Source organism: Pollachius pollachius (assembly GCF_949987615.1).
Source record: "Pollachius pollachius genome assembly, chromosome: 3".
Classification (NCBI taxonomy): domain Eukaryota; kingdom Metazoa; phylum Chordata; class Actinopteri; order Gadiformes; family Gadidae; genus Pollachius; species Pollachius pollachius.
Genome location: NC_136936.1, coordinates 47,221,481 through 47,238,154, shown reverse-complemented (window position 1 = coordinate 47,238,154; position 16,674 = coordinate 47,221,481). Strand labels below are relative to the sequence as shown.

The 16,674-nt window shown below is 50.3% G+C and overlaps 1 protein-coding gene across 1 annotated transcript in view; it reads right to left on the bottom strand.

Annotated features, from left to right (window-relative positions):
- The window catches only part of thsd7ba (thrombospondin, type I, domain containing 7Ba), a gene marked incomplete at both ends in the record, with an annotated part of 111,038 nt that overhangs the window by 27,867 nt on the left and 66,497 nt on the right, over positions 1–16,674 (bottom strand). Inside the window, 2 exons of the mRNA XM_079733839.1 lie at positions 8,832–9,010; positions 12,704–12,973. Coding sequence (XP_079589965.1) covers positions 8,832–9,010; positions 12,704–12,973 — 449 coding nt within the window. The remainder of the gene's footprint in view (positions 1–8,831; positions 9,011–12,703; positions 12,974–16,674) is intronic.

The window sequence follows — 16,674 nt, the reverse complement described above, 5'->3', positions numbered from 1 at the left end:
TATGTGCTCTGTGTGTGTGTGTGTGTGTGTGTGTGTGTGTGTGTGTGTGTGTGTGTGTGTGTGCCTGTAGGTGTATATACGTGTGTGTGAGAGAGTGCATGAGCGTCTGGTTGTGTGTGTGTGTGTGTGTGTGTGTGTGTGTGTCTTTGTGCTATGCGGGTGTGTCTGCCTCCGTGTGTATATATGTGTGTGCTTGGCTGCAGGTGTGTGAGCCTATGCGCCGTGCGTATATGTGTACATGAATGCGTACGTTTTGCCGTGAACGCACGCATATGCGCGTGCGCGTCAATGCGTACGTTGGTGTGAATTAGTGTGTGTGTGCGCACGGACCGGAGCAGAGCAGCATGCGGGCGTGCGGGGGCTGAATATTCCCTCCCCAATGAGAGGGGCACAGACGCCCATTACACGGCCTCATCATCCCCCATCTGTACCTGCAGATGCCCCTGCTGGGAAGGCTGGCAAACGCAATCGCTGCTGGAGCGCTTGGCTGCCGCATGCCCACAGAATGTGAAGCATGCCTGTCAGGGGTGTCTCACTGCCCCCCCCCTCTCCAGCGAGGTGGAGGGTGGAGGGGGGGCCGCGGTGACATTTCGAGTGGTTCGGGCGAAACCCTGACTGCGGGCGGGAAACTTTCCTTTTGTCGACCCCCGCGTGAAGAATAGCGGTCGTTTTGTTCCGTTTCGACGCATAAAGTCGGCCGCCGCTACAATGCAATTGTCAAACGCCCAGGCTGCCAGAGGAAGTGACGAGGTGCGAAGGAACCGTAGGAGGAGGGTGAGTGCGCCGCCGTGTCACTCAGGTACCGGCCCTTGGACAGCGGCTCCAATCACCGGCGGAAGAAAGTGTTTCTCGGCTATCATGCCAGAGTCTACACCCTTCAGAAAATCAAACAAGGGCTGGGGGGTGGGGTGTTTCTTTATGTAAAAAAAAAAAGAGAAGAAAATAACGTTGCCTCCCTTTCTCTGAGCGCACTCTCCCCAGCCCATTTCTGATAGAATTGACTCCTTCGGCCCCTTTAGAAATGTCTGGATGGAATGGAAATGCAATTTCATCTGAGGGCCCTGCACTTTAACTTCCTGCGTGGCACGCGATTATTAAAAGATTACCACTGTTATTATTATACTTGTGCGTGCGTCCCTGTGCCTGGGTGTGCGTGAGCAAGAGAGAGCCAGGCTTGTGTGTATGCATGTGGCCGCCCTGGCGGCACAGCATTGGAGGTACTGAATGAATGGGACTGACCTGGGCCTGAGTGGATGGATGGTCCATATTAGCAGTGCATGACAAGCCAGATGTTGGGCATGGAGAGGAGAGAGAGAGAGGGAGAGAGAAAAACAATGACAAGGCCATTAGTTTTGCCTCCCGTCCACAGCATATATAGATCTGCTTTATCTGCACAATTTGTGTATAAATATAGATGTATAAATGTATATATAATGGAAGTAATGGGTGTAACTGTTTATATACAGATACCGGGTGTATAGGAAAAATGCACACAAATCACAACCATATATATGCACACGTAAATATATATATATATATATATATATACGGTATATATATAAATATATATATACTCTGTATGTAGAGCTGCACGTGGCTCTGTGGCTCATTAATGGCAGGGTGGAAGCATGATTAAGTGGCTCATCATCTGTGGTGATCCAAGTGCTGCTGGACAGTTTGCCCGGCTGCATGATTCATGGCGCGGGCGTGGGGAAGCAAAGCGCCACGGTTGGCTGCAACAGCTGAGCCACAGCCAGAGCACTTTGGCTACGCACACACACACACACACACACACACACACACACACACACACACACACACACACACACACACTCTTCTGTCCCGAGAGGTAGAGGGAGAGATGGATAGATGGAGGAAGAGGAAGGGAGAGGGAGAGAAAGAGAGGAGATATGGTGGGAGGAAACGGGAGGGAGATGGAGGTAGATAGAGAGAGAGAGAGAGAGAGAGATCGAGAGATCGAGAGCAGAGACAGAGAGAGGCAGAGAGAAGGCGGTAGAGGGAGGTAGACACAGAGGGCGAGAGAGAGTGAGAGAGTGATGTACAGAGGGAGATAGTGAGAAAGGGAGAGAGAGATTGAAAGCGAGTGTGAAAGAGATAGAGAGAGTGAGATAGAAAGAGGAAGAGAGCGAAAGAGAAAGGGAAAGAGCGAGTGCACTCCAAAACGAACATATGCCTGAGAAGAGGATGCTTGGCTCTGGAGCTTGGAGACGCTTTTAAAAGTAAACATTACAGGTGTGACACAGACGGCTGGCTGTCAAAACTCTGCCCACGTCTATTTAATACAATTTAAAAAGAGCCACAGCATTCCTTTAGAGAGCTTAACTGCGGAAATCCAGAGATGTGAATGCATGCGAAAGTCGATCGGGATGCAAAACACGGCAACATTGAGATGCTGATTCGAACGGGGAACCGGTCTAAACCCCTCGATTCTTCCTCAAATCCGAAGAAACGCACATTTTAGGAGTTTCCCGCTCCAACACTCATCCAACAAATCTCTGCATAGTCGCATATTCATGTTTTCCAATTCAATGGAGCCACACATGTGTACAGTACATTAATCATAAACCCGGTACCGCACTCAGTCAGTCATTCGCCCCGTGAGGCCTGCGATCCTCTGGGGAGTGACACTTGGGTATTAACGGACTAGGGACCAGCCATCCATGGGAGCCGCACGCAGATGCCTTTCTGATGGGGGACTCCGAGCCTTGGAGGAGTTAACCACCTAAAAAAGGCCTGGAGGTCCTTGCCTCCAGCTCCGGGGAACTTTGTGATTTGTTTTTCAGACAGTCAGCGTTTTTTGCAAAAATCGCTGGGTCAACCGATCTGGAAAAGATCCTAAACGCACTATTTGTGAACGATAATCACTGTAGATGATGGGGATGGAGTTTAAATCGCCCGGGACTTTAGATCGGCCGGCCAACCCGATAGATGAGCAGAGATCTTCCCCTTTAGTAACTGCTTTTTAATTTCTTGTGCGCTTTGTCAGAGTTTGTGACTTTCGTGTTTGGGAGAGGGGTGCATGGTTGATATGTAGAGACATACCCAGGCACACAGAAACTCACTCGCCCACAAGCACGCGCGCATGCACGCACACACACACACTGTAGTTACAACCACTTCTGTGGACCAAACCCGCTCCAGTGAATAGAGATGGACTAGAATGAAGCCCCTTGCTGACTATGAATCTCCCAAACTGTCACTTTGCATCTCAAGCTTCAAAACAGATTGGTCCATTAACGTCAGGGAGACTGTGAATTTGATGGAAAACAATAGGTCCAGCGCGGAACAGGAATAAATGGATCCCCATGTGATAATGACCACAGACAACGCTAAAGCAGCTCATGAGGGAATTGGTTAGAATTGCAGGCGTGGAGATGTATAGCTGTCTGGATGTGATAAGCATTACCCAGGCTCCTTTGACACGCTGCCTAAAAAATGAAATGCCCCCCCTCCCCCACCAAAAAGAAGAATGCCGTGTTGAAAACAAATCTGTATTCCTCAGAGAATAGAGCGCCTTTTGTCATCGGGGGAGACGTTGATGGCATGACGGCTTGTGAATTGTCTTTTTTTCAAACATTGGCGGAGAGAAAACTAATTCGTAAAAACTCACGTTGTTTTTTATGCAAAGTTACATTTTGATGCCTCAAGGAGAAAGAAACAAGGTGCAAAGTATGAGATCTGTGGAAAAAAAAATGGGGAAGTTTTGGAATAAAAACCCTGAGAAAGAAAGTATGAAGGCTCGTGTCAGGCTACCTTGGAATAGCCCATTTTGGTTCCTTCATAATAAAAGCGCATAATAGCCCATAATAATAGCCCTTAAGAAGGACCACGATGGTGCCGTTTTTAGAGTAAACTTCCAAGTCTTTAAGTCTGTATTATCTACGCTACAATTTCCTTTCTTGCCGCCTAATTTTCCACTCTTTTCAACAGGTTGGGATGAAGAGGTCTGAGCAAGCTGAGCTGAAAGCCATTAACGCCGACCTTATCACAAACACTTTAAGAAGGGGAGTCTCTAGTTATGATGACGAGTACATTAGTAAACCAGCGAGCACGCCCAAAAAAGGAATGTTTTTCTTATCATCAATGACATGCCCTCAAGCTCTCTCGATTCAAATGTCACGTGCCCATCAAATATTCACTTTTCTCCGTCTCCCTCCTCCACCAATCCATTGGGTGATTCAAATGAGCAGGTAGCGGCTGTGGCTAACCTTTGAGTCTGAACTGCGCTGCTACAGGGCCATCTGGATGGCTAGGACAACCGGGAGACAAGGAGAAGTGGAGGGGATCCAGTCTTCTCCCTCCCTCCATCCCTCCCTCTCCCTCCCTCCAGACTTTTCACAAACACTCAAAGAAGGTGGGAGGCTCCAGTGACGAAACGACGAGCCCATTTTCTAAACCGGCACGGGGACACAAAATAGAAGGGATGATTTTCTTATCATCAAGGCCTGCAGCCTTGTCTTTCAAATGTCACGTGGCGGCGCTAAGGAGGACTGGTGTGCAGCCAGCTATCTCTCGCTCCCCCTCTCTCTGTCTCTCCGCCTGACTGGCACATGGAGCTCAGGAGAGTACCTAAACAATATGCAGATGCGTGTGGCTCGTGACGCTGGCGAAGAGAGAGGAGAGACCGCGGCGACACCAGCGGCGATGCGCGGCTCGGGCGTGGAGCCCAGAAGCGGGCCGGGGCGGGGGAGTGTGTGCGGGGGGTAGAAAGGCAGTGATAGAAACACATGCCTATGCATGGCTGTCCGGTAATTACGGCTCATTGGCCTTGGTTAGCATCACTGCCAACGGGCAAGGTAGCGGAGGAGCGGGAGAGAGGGAGGGAGAGAGAGAGAGAGAGAGAGAGAGAGAGAGAGAGAGAGAGAGAGAGAGAGAGAGAGAGGAGAGAGAGAGAGAGAGAGAGAGAGAGAGAGACCAGACAGAGAGAGAGAGAGAGAGAGAGGAGAGAGAGAGAGAGAGAGAGAGAGAGAGGAGAGAGAGACAGAGAGAGAGAGAACGAGATAGAGAGGAGAGAGAGAGAGAGAGAGAGACAGAGAGAGAGAGAGAGACAGAGAGAGAGAGAACGAGATAGAGAGGAGAGAGAGAGAGAGAGAGAGAGAGAGAGAGACAGAGAGAGAGAGAGAGGGGGGCTCTTGTGTTAACTATTCTTAATTTTTTTCACCCTTTTTCTTGGGAGATAAATTACTATAAAAAAAAAGTGGAACAAAATCCTTTGGAATTAAGTTGTGTAATGAGAAGCGGCTGCTCCCCAGCTGTCTGAGTTGCGATCCCTCCGACAGATACGCAGACGGCAGACGACCCACAAAAGGGGCTACAGTGCGATCGGGTGGCGCTGCGAATCGCCACGGATTTACACGTCCAGAACCGATGCGATTATTATAGTCGCGGCGCGGGGGGGGAGAAAAAACAAAAAGTAACCGGAGCGGGTTGAATCTTCAGCGCGTCGCAGCGCACACGGCAGACAGGTTGTGTCTACGTCAGGTGTGACACGTTTCGCACCAATACCATCCGTTCCACAGCAACACCACCCCCCTATCCACCCAGCCGCACCACCCCCACCCTGTCACCGCTCGCTCCCTGAGACGGATGTCCGCCCGTAGCTTTTGCCTACGGAGGTGATTAGCTCTCATCCCGGCAGCAGCTGAGCGATGCTCAAGGTGAGCAGGGTGGGGGTTGGGCTGACGGATGCAGTCGAACCAGCCCCCCCCCCCCCCCCCCTCGCCCGTCGTCGTCGAAGACCGATCGAGGGGGTGTGAGCAACAAACCGCGACATGGTTGGGGCGGGGTTGACCTCGTCAACAGAGGTTTTTCAAATTAAAAGCATTAATTTCCCCCACTCGTGTGTACAGTGTAGGTCAGTCGCCTGGGAAGGCGGGGCAAACGACATGATCTGCAGCGCGACAGGGTGTCAGACACTTAGAAGGAAGGACACACGGACGGACGGAAAGCATGCATTGATGCGGTCGCAGCCCACTGTGTATACCGCGGGAATACTGCAGAAGCGCACTTTCTTTACAAGGACAGGTAGCTAATGGAAATATAATGAGAGTTTCAATCCTGCAGCCATAATGGTGGAGCACATTAAAACTCATCGCTATCATGACTCACTGACGGATTAACCGGGAAATGCAGCGAAGCCCTGCAACCAAGGATTGTACTTTAATAGAAATACACACACAGCCCGCTTTTTCCCCCCTTCCAGCTAATAAGAACTATTAACTAATAGCTTTTACCGCACGGAAAGTCCTTTTTGAACAGCTGCCCTAGCTACACAATGAACACCGCAATTAGCTACAGCTCTTTGTGCGAATTGTGTGTGAAACTTTAAACGCCACGCCACTTCTCCCTGTGGCCAATGCTGCTCAACATTGTGTCATTTTTATTATTTCGGTCCCCGGTGATTATATTTCCTCTGTTTTGCTCCCTGCTTGCTCATCCGACCGTATGAGTGAGGAGGAGTGTGTTGGTTGAGGTGTGGATGAGGAGGCCTTCTCTGTGGGACCCGGTGTGGCTGTAGTGCAGGTCAACCCAGCGGCCAGTGGCATCGACGGCCAGCCACTGTTCAGAGGTGAGGAGGTGAGGCCCGGTCGTTAAGAACCATTAGTAACCCCTGTCAAACCTGGCCGCTAATTAAGGTGCGGTACGCCGGGTGGGTTACAAGGGAGGCGTGACGTCGTTGTATTTACTGTTTTTGATTTGTTGAAAGAAACTTTTCTTTCTCTCTCTCCCTCTCCCTCTCCCCCCTCTCTCTCTCTCTCTCTCTCTCTCTCTCTCTCTCTCTCTCTCTCTCTCTCTGTCTCTCTCTCTCTCTCTCTCTCTCTCTCTCTCTCTCTCTCTCTCTCTCTCTCTCTCTCTCTCTCTCTCTCTCTCTCTCTCTCTCTCTCTCTCTCCCTCCCTCACTGGTTTGAAGTGTTTGAAGGAATACAACCGGGGCCTGACCCAGACGGCCCCGGCCAGAGCCGACCAGGCTTCAGCCTGACTCGGGCGACCTTTTGTCCCTACCCCCGCGGCTCGGACAAATGCGCTGAGGCGCTTTTTTTAAAATCGCCGTTTCTGTTTCTGCCGGTAATGAGCGACGAGCTGGCCCTCCGCCCCTCCCTCACCCCTCCCAGCCCGCGGTACGAACGCGTTGGATCCTGTTGCGCCCTGCTCGGAGCCCTCTGGGCTGGAGAGGGTTATTAAGGAGGGCCGCACAACAGAGGCCACATGGAGCTCGTTAGCGACCACTTAACCATCTGTACACAAAACCTCCACTCGGCCGCGCAACACACAAAAATAAAGCTCTGTTTCCTCTCCTGGCGCGAGCCCTGCCTCATCTGCATACTGACCTCCAGCCGCTAAAGTGTCCTTTGGCGCGCGGCGGAGCGTAGCGGCGGCGTTCATAAAACAATTCCCCTCTTTACACCGTGACCCCCACGGGAGACCGCCTGTCACGGGCCGCTCGGAGTGGAGGTGAGAGCCCGACGGTGGAATATCAAAGCCTCCCATCTGGCTGGCGCTCTCTCTCTCTCTCACTCTCTCTCTCTCTTTCTATCTCTCTCTACTTATTATTTAACCTCTGCCAGCTGTAAGGGGACCTCCACCCGCCCCCGCCCAGCCTCAAAAACTGATAAAGAAATAACAGCATAAGGGCATGTCCCCCAAATCGTACGGTTTTGATCTCGCTAAGGACGCCAGAGAGCGACCGGCGGTCTGATGGGTAATAAACGCTGTCATTGAAATGTGAGCCGAATGCCACGGCTGAGCACCGCTACCGAGGGGGAGAAAGATGATAAAAAACCTTTATGTCCCCCCCTCTCTCTTTCTCTATGTTATATATAGAGAGGGCGAGCTAGAGACAGAGACCTGTGACTAATTAAATCTCGCCTGAACCCACGCGGACGCCGTGTCTCCGTGTCCGACACGAGGCGAGAGAGCGAACTCTGCAAATGCAAATCTTGTATGTATAGAAAAGCCCGTCCAATTACACGTAAGGGTGGAAACAGAGGCCAGCCGCCAAAGCATTGTGCTCCGTAGCGCACACGGTGTGGTGTAGGTGGGGGGCGGGGGCGGGGATCCCTTCATCTGTATGCGTCTCTGCTGCCCGTACACCCAGGGGCGATCACACCAAGACCATCAGCTCCACTGCTGCTCTTAAGATACAATAAATTAGACCCCCCCCTTCTTTTTCTCATTAGTCCTTCTGCCAAGGCACCCGGCATGGCCCTAAGAAACAATCAGGCCCAGGGAAAGCCGTGAATAGAGAGCAACGCTGTTGCTTTGAATGAGAACGACTTTGTTTGCCAACACTTGTCGGCGTGTTCTGCTGAGTGGAAAGCGAAATGCGTCCACCCCCGCTGGCGACACTTATATGGGGCGGGCACCCTGCACCCTGGCTGTGAGGAGCATCTCAAAAGCCTGCGTAACAGACAGGTGATGTGCTCAGCCGCTCACACGTCAGAAAGGAACCCAGGTTGGAAACGGTGTTCACTCAACCTAGCCAGTCAAACAGCGGACATTTTTGGGGTAGACCCTAACCCGGCTACATCGTCCAGCGAAACCGCCAGCAGCCAGCCGTCATCACTCCCATTGTTGCTTTTGGATAAATAAAGTAGTGTGTTGCACTAGCTTCTCTCTGCTTCCTCTGGTGACGGCTCGAAACTACCTGACGCTCGTCCACCTGGCTCCCTCCCCTGGTTCCTCATGTCTCAGCCTGGTGAGTGTCTGACTGGCTGTACCGGCGGTACACCTCACTCCCTCCCCTGGTTCCTCATGTCTCAGCCTGGTGCGCGTCTGACTGGCTGTACCGGCGGTACACCTTGCCCCCTCACCTGGTTCTTCATGTCTAGCTTGGGGCAGGGCCGGCCGCCGTTGAAGGCCTTCTCGCGGAGCCACTTGGACCTGGTCTTCAGGCCCCCGCCACAGGGGGCGCTGCAGGCCGTCCAGGCCGTCCAGGCACTCAGCTTGCAGTCCAGGGGGCACGGGACGTGGCACACCTCCGTCTCGTAGCCTGGGGGGAAAAAGAAAGAGCCAAAGAATGAACGACAGCCCGCACAGCGTGTGTAGGAGGGCGTCGTGGGGGGTGTCTGTCTCCATGCTGGCTCAGGACCAGGGCGCCATTAATAACGCCGGAGATACTCCCCGGTCCCACCTCTGCCAGACCTGTGACTCAGCGGCGGCGGTGGCAGGGCGAGCGAGGCGGGCCGTTAATCTGACTAATGACTCTCCCCTCGTTCCACAACTGAGCATCGGGCGACGGCGCCAAACCCGACAGAGTCAAACTGTTTGGGAGGCAGGGCTATTTCTCTTCGCCGCTGCGCGCCCGGGCGTTTAGTTTTTTGTGGTTTTCTGGGGGTGAGAGGCGGGAGAGAGGGGGTGGGGGGGGACTTTTTGAGGTCAATGTTTTCTAAACTCCCCGTTTGACTTACAAAAGACAGAGTTTAACAGTGGTCGTGGGCAGTTATGTAGCGAGGGCCCTGTTGTTCGCAAGAGCGTATTGAACCTCTCTTCAAATCACAGTTTGGTTTGAAGACGGTCTGTCTTCGCGTTGCAAAGATAAGGGTTTTCTCTCTGTCTAAACTTAGAAACGGTTGTACAGGAGATGTTTGAAGACAACCGTTTTTTTTTCTAAATCACCTCTGGAGGGTCAATGTAGATTGAGCAGATATAGCTTTTCGTCTAGACAGAGTCTCTGGCGGAAGCGTTTTGAAGTCGTTGCTTGGCTACGATGTCACCGCCCGTCAGCCTATGGTAAGCGAGGGGGAGGTTTCGTATGCTAATACATCTCTAACATCCTAAACTGGGTCGTGCTGTTTCTACTTGAACAACTTCAAGAAATCGGTCAGGAATCTAAACTAGGAGCCTGATCCCACTCTGTGCTGATGGGGCGATTCAGTTTCAAAGTTTAAGTTCAAAGGTGGATATCAAGCAACATTATCAACATTGGCTGAGGATTTGTGGAAACATATTCACACCCCATCTCAGAAACGATACCAAACAGAAATAAAAGACCCGCCGCCAGGACTAAACAGGCTGAGACGATTGTGAACAAGTTGTGGAAACAGATGAGATTCATACGATTATCAGGTAGAATCTAAATTTAAAAATGACCTTACTATTTGAGAGGAATATAATATAATATTCAGCAGTGTAAAATGTGGATCAAATGTTTGAGCAAATAGTTCAGGACTCTGACACCTGTCTGTTGGCGGATTGTTGGTAATGGCTGGTCGAATAAAACGAGAGAGCCACTGTTGGCAGGTATACTTCAGCATCATGAATGTAGTTTTTTTATTAGTATTAACACATTTTCATCAACTTTACCCTACCCTTCATACAAAAAATCGAAAAATATTAGAAACACAGTATGGTTTTGAAAAGTGGGGGAGAGGTGTAAATATCATTTTTGGTGACTAACAGGGGGGCAGGGCAGGAATGCCTCACTTTAACGATGCAACGGCTCTTGCTAGCGCTAGCTGTAATGCCGTTATTACGCCTCTCTCACACTACTGTTTGCGCTTAGCAAAACCACAGGGGTTTTCTTGGGTTTACCTCTCACTTATGGCACTTTAAGTTATTCAAAGGCCATGTAGATATATTCAGTTTTATGGCAGAGCAAAGAGAATAAAAAGAGAGGAAAGTACGCCTTTGAAAAGACCAGAAATTAGCAGACATCATTTCCTAGTTGAATGACTAAATTGCTATGACTTTCCATTCAATCCGAGTCTTGCTCATTGCGTAAACTTGAATAGGCGCATCATGAATAGATAATCTGAACTGCACGAAATATAATGGAATTTGGGTCAGGAATTTATTTTGGGATCCAATAATTTCCAGCGTGTATCAGACATTTGAACAGAGAAGGAGAGCGGACCAAATTTCAGGGCAAAAACCTTCTCACAGAAACAGGGTCAGAGTTGAGCTTTTTGATGGGCTAATATGAATTTTAAGTATGTTTTGTTCAGCAAGTCAAATTAAATCACAACTCTTTGAAACAATCAGAAACACTGATTGTCTTTCACCAGAGATTATGAAGTCCCTGTGTGAGTGCTGTGATTAAGATAACGCAGAAACCAAACTGAAGAAAATAAAATGGATTCCAACATGAATATGGGCATCACAAAATGACATTGTCATCCTTCAAAATGTGATAAATTATGACTTCTACCTATATATTGTTCGACCTCTGCTAATCATACTAATCTTATCCACGGTGAGTCTTTCTAATTTGTGCAAAGTGGACTGTTTATTGTCCACCAGGTTTATAATGGCAGCCGAGCAAAAAGTAAATAAGATTACATTCTATTCTATTTATTGGGTTCCTGGACTTATAGTTTCCCTGTTGTAATGAAATACAAGTTCATTTAAATTGCTTTATGCCAAGAGGAATTTCCTTCTTTACTTTTTGTTGAGATTATAGAACAAACAATGTCATCAAACAGCCATAATGATGTAACGGCTATAACATGCTGGATCAACCCTGTGTTTACTTTATATCACCATAATCTCCCCAGTGTGTGGTGGTCCACAGGTTAGAGAGTGACAAAGAACATGTGCTACGTTTCTAAACGTTTCACCCACGTTTTTCCATTCCAGAGAATGAAACCTGAAAACAAACCCTTCATTTATGCTTTTAGCCAAATCTAAATTGACATCAAACATGTGATCATGGTCTGGTACATCCCAGTGTAAAAGGAGTGCTGTCAACCTCCACCATCAGCATTACGTAGGTTAAACAGGGGGCATAGGAAGATGGTAATTACTCCAGCGGTGCAGCTACAAAAAGATGCTCTACAGGAATGATCAATGCAGGAAATAATTAAACATGAGCATCGTTGTTACGTGCTTGAGGTGGGTTTGCTCTGATGAGAGTTTAGTACAGTTCTGAACAACAACAACAACACCCTGGGTTTCATTAAGCAGTCGTCAGTAATCCCATAATTGTCTTCTTTCACACATTTCAGAAATCCTATGCAAAAACCAATGCCTGGGATTCTTGTGGTGAAGCCTGCTAACACTCTGAAATCAACCCTGTTTAACTTTTCTACTGCAGCTGTTTACTCCATTAGAACGTGTTTAATACGATTAATAAATAATATTGACTCAGGGCCCAGCCCTGAGCTGATCCCTCCGTCGATAAATAATTGTATTCTGGTCCACCTTCCCCAAACCCACGCCCACTACTCTGGGAAAAGCTTAGCCGACGTCGTCCTTTAAACGATACAGCTATAACTGTAGCCTCGATTCATTGCATCTCCGTCGTCCTTTAAACGATACAGCTATAACTGTAGCCTCGATTCATTGCATCTCTTGCAGACCAATGCATGCATCGTCGGTGAACCCATTACACACTCATCCGCTCCCGTACAAGCCCACCAGGGTCCCCAGCCAGAGGGGTGCTGCTGATGGGGTGAATGGTAAATGGACTGCATTTATAAAGCGCTTTACTAACCGGTTGCCACTCAAAGCGCTTTGCAACATTGCCTACGATTCACCCAATCATGCACACGTTCACGCACCTGCGGCGGAGTCAACCGTGCAAGACGACAGCTAGCCAGCTCGTCAGGAGCAGTCAGGGTGAGGTGTCTTACTCGGGGTCACCTCGACAATCGAACTGGCAACCTTCTGGCGACCAGCCAACCCCGCTCTACCTCCTGAGCCACATGCCGCCCTAGTCGGGGGTGGTTTGGTCTGCATCCCGTACCTGAGTGTGTGCAGAGCGTTGGGTCCACCAGGCGTCCGCTGCGGTCCACGCAGGCCAGGGCCTTAAAGCGGAGCCCGGGGCCACACTCCTTCCTCCGGTGGTACCGGCCCCAGCCGCGCAGGGCCCCGGGGGGGGCCGCGGGGACCGGCAGCACGCAGGCCGACCAGTTGCCGTGCGGCTGGGACAGGAAGTCGGCGCAAGGGCAGTCCTCCGTCTCCACCAACGGGAACGCCGTCTCCTTCAGGCAGCGGTCCTTCTTCTTGCTCCGGCCTGGGAACGCCGAGAAGCACAACGACAACGACGACGGCGGTCACGACAAAGAAAGCGATCAAGGGCGACACACGCTGTGACGGAGCCCAAATGGATGCTATCGATCGAGGGGGAGAGAAGTACTTTCGGTCGGATCCAAACGTTTGTTGCCAAACAGAAGTTGCTGCCAAACTCCGAGCCAAGAGAGGACGGATTAAGCAGCCGCCAGATATAATATATAATTATATGATATGATAACAGGGACAATATACCACTGAACGAAATTGTTTGCTTACCGCCCGTTAAGCGTTATCCAATATGTTCAGAGGAAATTACTTTCATTAATTAGAAAAGCGTTTCTATCGCACTGCATGATTAAAAGCAGGTTTCGTTTCGGAGTTAATGAAAGGCAACAGGGGCGTGTTAAAAATAAGTATTAAACAACGAAACATGCCAAATGTGAAAGAATTGCAGTTAGTCGCTTTTTCCTGATTTACAGATCGTAAAGACCCTCCCTGCAGTGTATTCCCTCCCCTGGGCGCTACACCTCGGCAGAGGGGGATTCGAGTCATCGGTATGTGGCTCTCGCAATCCTCAGCGGAGTTCGCTTGACATGTGAGCAACGTGAAAGTGAAGAAGTTTGAAGGTAGATAATTGTTTTTACTGGGTCAGTGGCGGTGGCAGACATCTTGCAGAAAATGGACAGAAGGAGGAACTTGATGCGAACCGAGAAAGGAACCGCTTTGGGGATTTCTGTGGATTCTTCGTCTGTGGGCGGCAAAAAACGTTTTGGCGAGAGGCACGCTGGTCTCAAGCAGGCCGAGAGGCGCGGGGGGTGGTTGGGGGCGTTTGGTGGCTCCAGCAATCGCGGCGGGGATCGAGCTAAGGGATGGAGGGGTGTGGGGGTGTGAGGGTGAGGGGGTGTTGGTGGGGAGGGGGGTTTAGATGGGGTTCAGAGTCACATTCATCACAGCTGGAATCTGCCGGTTTCCTTTGGAGAAAAGTAAACAAGTCACACAGGACTGTTTTCCTTCCTCTCTTTCTCTCCAACCGCTTTACGCCTTTGTTGTTTTGCTCTTTTTTTGTGTGTATGTGTGCTCCTCTCTCCCCCGCCCCCCCCTCGGCAGAGAAGCAGGGTGATCATTACAGCTGATGCTTGCAGCGCTCATAGGCAGTCATGGTCTTGCTTTCAAAAGAAGTACAGAGAGGATGAGAGAAGAAGAGAGAGAAGCGGGGGTGAGGGGGAGGAGTGGGAGGGGGAGGGGGAGGGGAGGGGGGGGGGTATTCCATGCGTCCGAGCCCGTGGGCTAACCCTCCGCTCTTTGTAATCCAGGACGTGCGACTGTCCTACATCTCCTGATGAGAGGGAGGCTTAGCCGGGCCCACTTGAGACCGCGCTCTGGCAGGGACATGGGGCCAGCGTGTTCTCGGGCCACATTAAGTGATGCCCGTAATTAGTCCTGTCCGTTGGGTCTGGTAAGTATTCTGCTGGAAGTTAACAGGAGGAGAGCAAGGGATTGGGGTGGACGGAGGAGAGAGAGAGAGTGAGAGAGAGAGAGAGAGAGAGAGAGAGAGAGAGAGAGAGAGAGAGAGAGAGAGAGAGAGAGAGAGAGAGAGAGAGAGAGAGAGAGAGAGAGGCTGTGTTTCTCTTAGGGAAATGACAGTGTTAACAGCGTCCTCTTGTTGATGTCGGACAGACGCGAGTACGACAGGTGGTCCACTATTACTATTTTTCTGTTTCATATTCCACTGGCAAGCAATCTGGGTTTTGCATGGCTGGGATGTGCCGTGATCATCTACACAAGACAAATGTTTTGGTTGCGCTCGGTGTGTGCGGATGTCGGGCGCGTGTTGCTTTGACGCTGATGCGGATCTGGAGGAGAAAATCGTAATTTGCAAATAGAACAGGGCTGCAGTCATGGGGTTCAAGGCGGAAGACTTTCACACTGCTCGGTAAGAGCATGGGTTGGTGAGAGGATGTTAAATTCTTGAAGAGCGTGGCTGTACTCCGGAGCGGACGGAGACTGGTGGGAGGAGATGATGACATGTTTGCGGGAGCGCCACAAAATCTTAACGCCCTAACCCCGACCATCTCTTAATGGATGCAACCCTATTTTCAGCGCTACATCTGACGATGAATCAGGGTGTACCTTATTACAGGCACAAAAAATACAAGAGGGAAGAGGGGATACAAACACAACTTTAAATGTGTTATACGGCAGTGTAAACACGGCCCATTAAAATGGTATTATAAAATAAAAAAAATGATACAAATGTAATAAAAAAAAACCTGTCAAGGTGTTAGTTTAAGCCTTATTGGGGATTGGGGATTGGGTTGTCAAAAGCACCATCCCTGCCTTCACAAAAAGCCTGATTGATTGAAGCCTTTCTTTATCCAAGTACATGGTAAAAGTTTGATATTCACCTGAAAATTGAAGGTGTACTTTACGTTTACCATTCAGAATGTCGGTTCCCAAATGGAGCCGTTATTGTTGTACGAGGTCACACGCCCACTGCCTGGGCATAAACGTATGGCTCGGAATACAATCACGCCATTCACAGAGTAAACAAATCATTGTGTAATTATCCTCATTATACACACCGTCACCTTTGTGTGTGAGAGAGAGAGAGAGAGAGAGAGAGAGGGAGAGGGAGAGAGCGATCCTTGGACTAATCAATGAGAGAGAGATAGAGAGAGAGACAGAGGGTGAGAGCGATCCTTGGACTAATCAATGAGAAAGAGATAGAGAGAGAGCGAGAGAGAGACAGAGAGGAAGAGAGAGGGAGAAAAGGGAGAGAGTGCGAGAGAAAGAGAGAAAAAGAGTGCGAGAGAGAGAGAGAGAGCAAGAGCGAGAGAGAGAGCGCGCCTTTCCTATGGCATACAGGTCGACGCCGGGCGTCTCCCGACGTCCCACAGTGATTCCCTCTGAGCGCCCCATCTGTCGCTGCCTCTCAGCAGAAGGGCCTGATTGCAAACATCCCTCCACCGAGCGGGGCCCCCAGCCTGCCACGGTGCCACCGGCGCCACCGCGGCAGGCTGCTCCGACGAGCTCTGGAGCCATTAGTCGCCTCATAGATTAGTCAATACACTGAGGGTTAGCGGTCCATCATATATGTATATATATATACACATACAAGGACATATGTATAGATGTATATGAAGCTATGAGAAGCAGATATTTGGTGTTTACTTGATGCATGGCTTGAATGTGTAGGTATTTTAACACTGCCAAGCCAGTACAGTCGCGACTTGGCACACCCTGCAAAACTCTGGTGAGATGTGTTTATTAGAATAAACGATGACTCGATGGGTCACTTGAGGATCAACGACGATGATGGCTAGCTGCGGGCCTTGTTCTGACGACGGCACTGCCTCCGCTCAGATCAGCTTCCCCCCCTGACTGTGATATCCCCCCCCCCCCCCCCGACGGTGAGATCCCCTCCCCCTGACCGTGGGATCCACCTCAGCTCTCGTCTCCCATCTCGACGAGCGCCCACGTTTACCTGCAGCCCCGCGTGAGGGTCCCGGTGATTTTCAATTGTTGCCAATCAAGCTTCGCCTGCAAACGATCCATTCTGTTGTGCCCTGCCGGCGGCGGGCCGTCTCTGAATATGAAAACAATCTCCTCATGATTGCAGATTGCGTTGATGGGGGTGCATTAGGGTGTGGGCTGTCCGTCAGTCTGCCCACCCCCGCCCCCCCCGTCTGTCTGTCTGTTCTA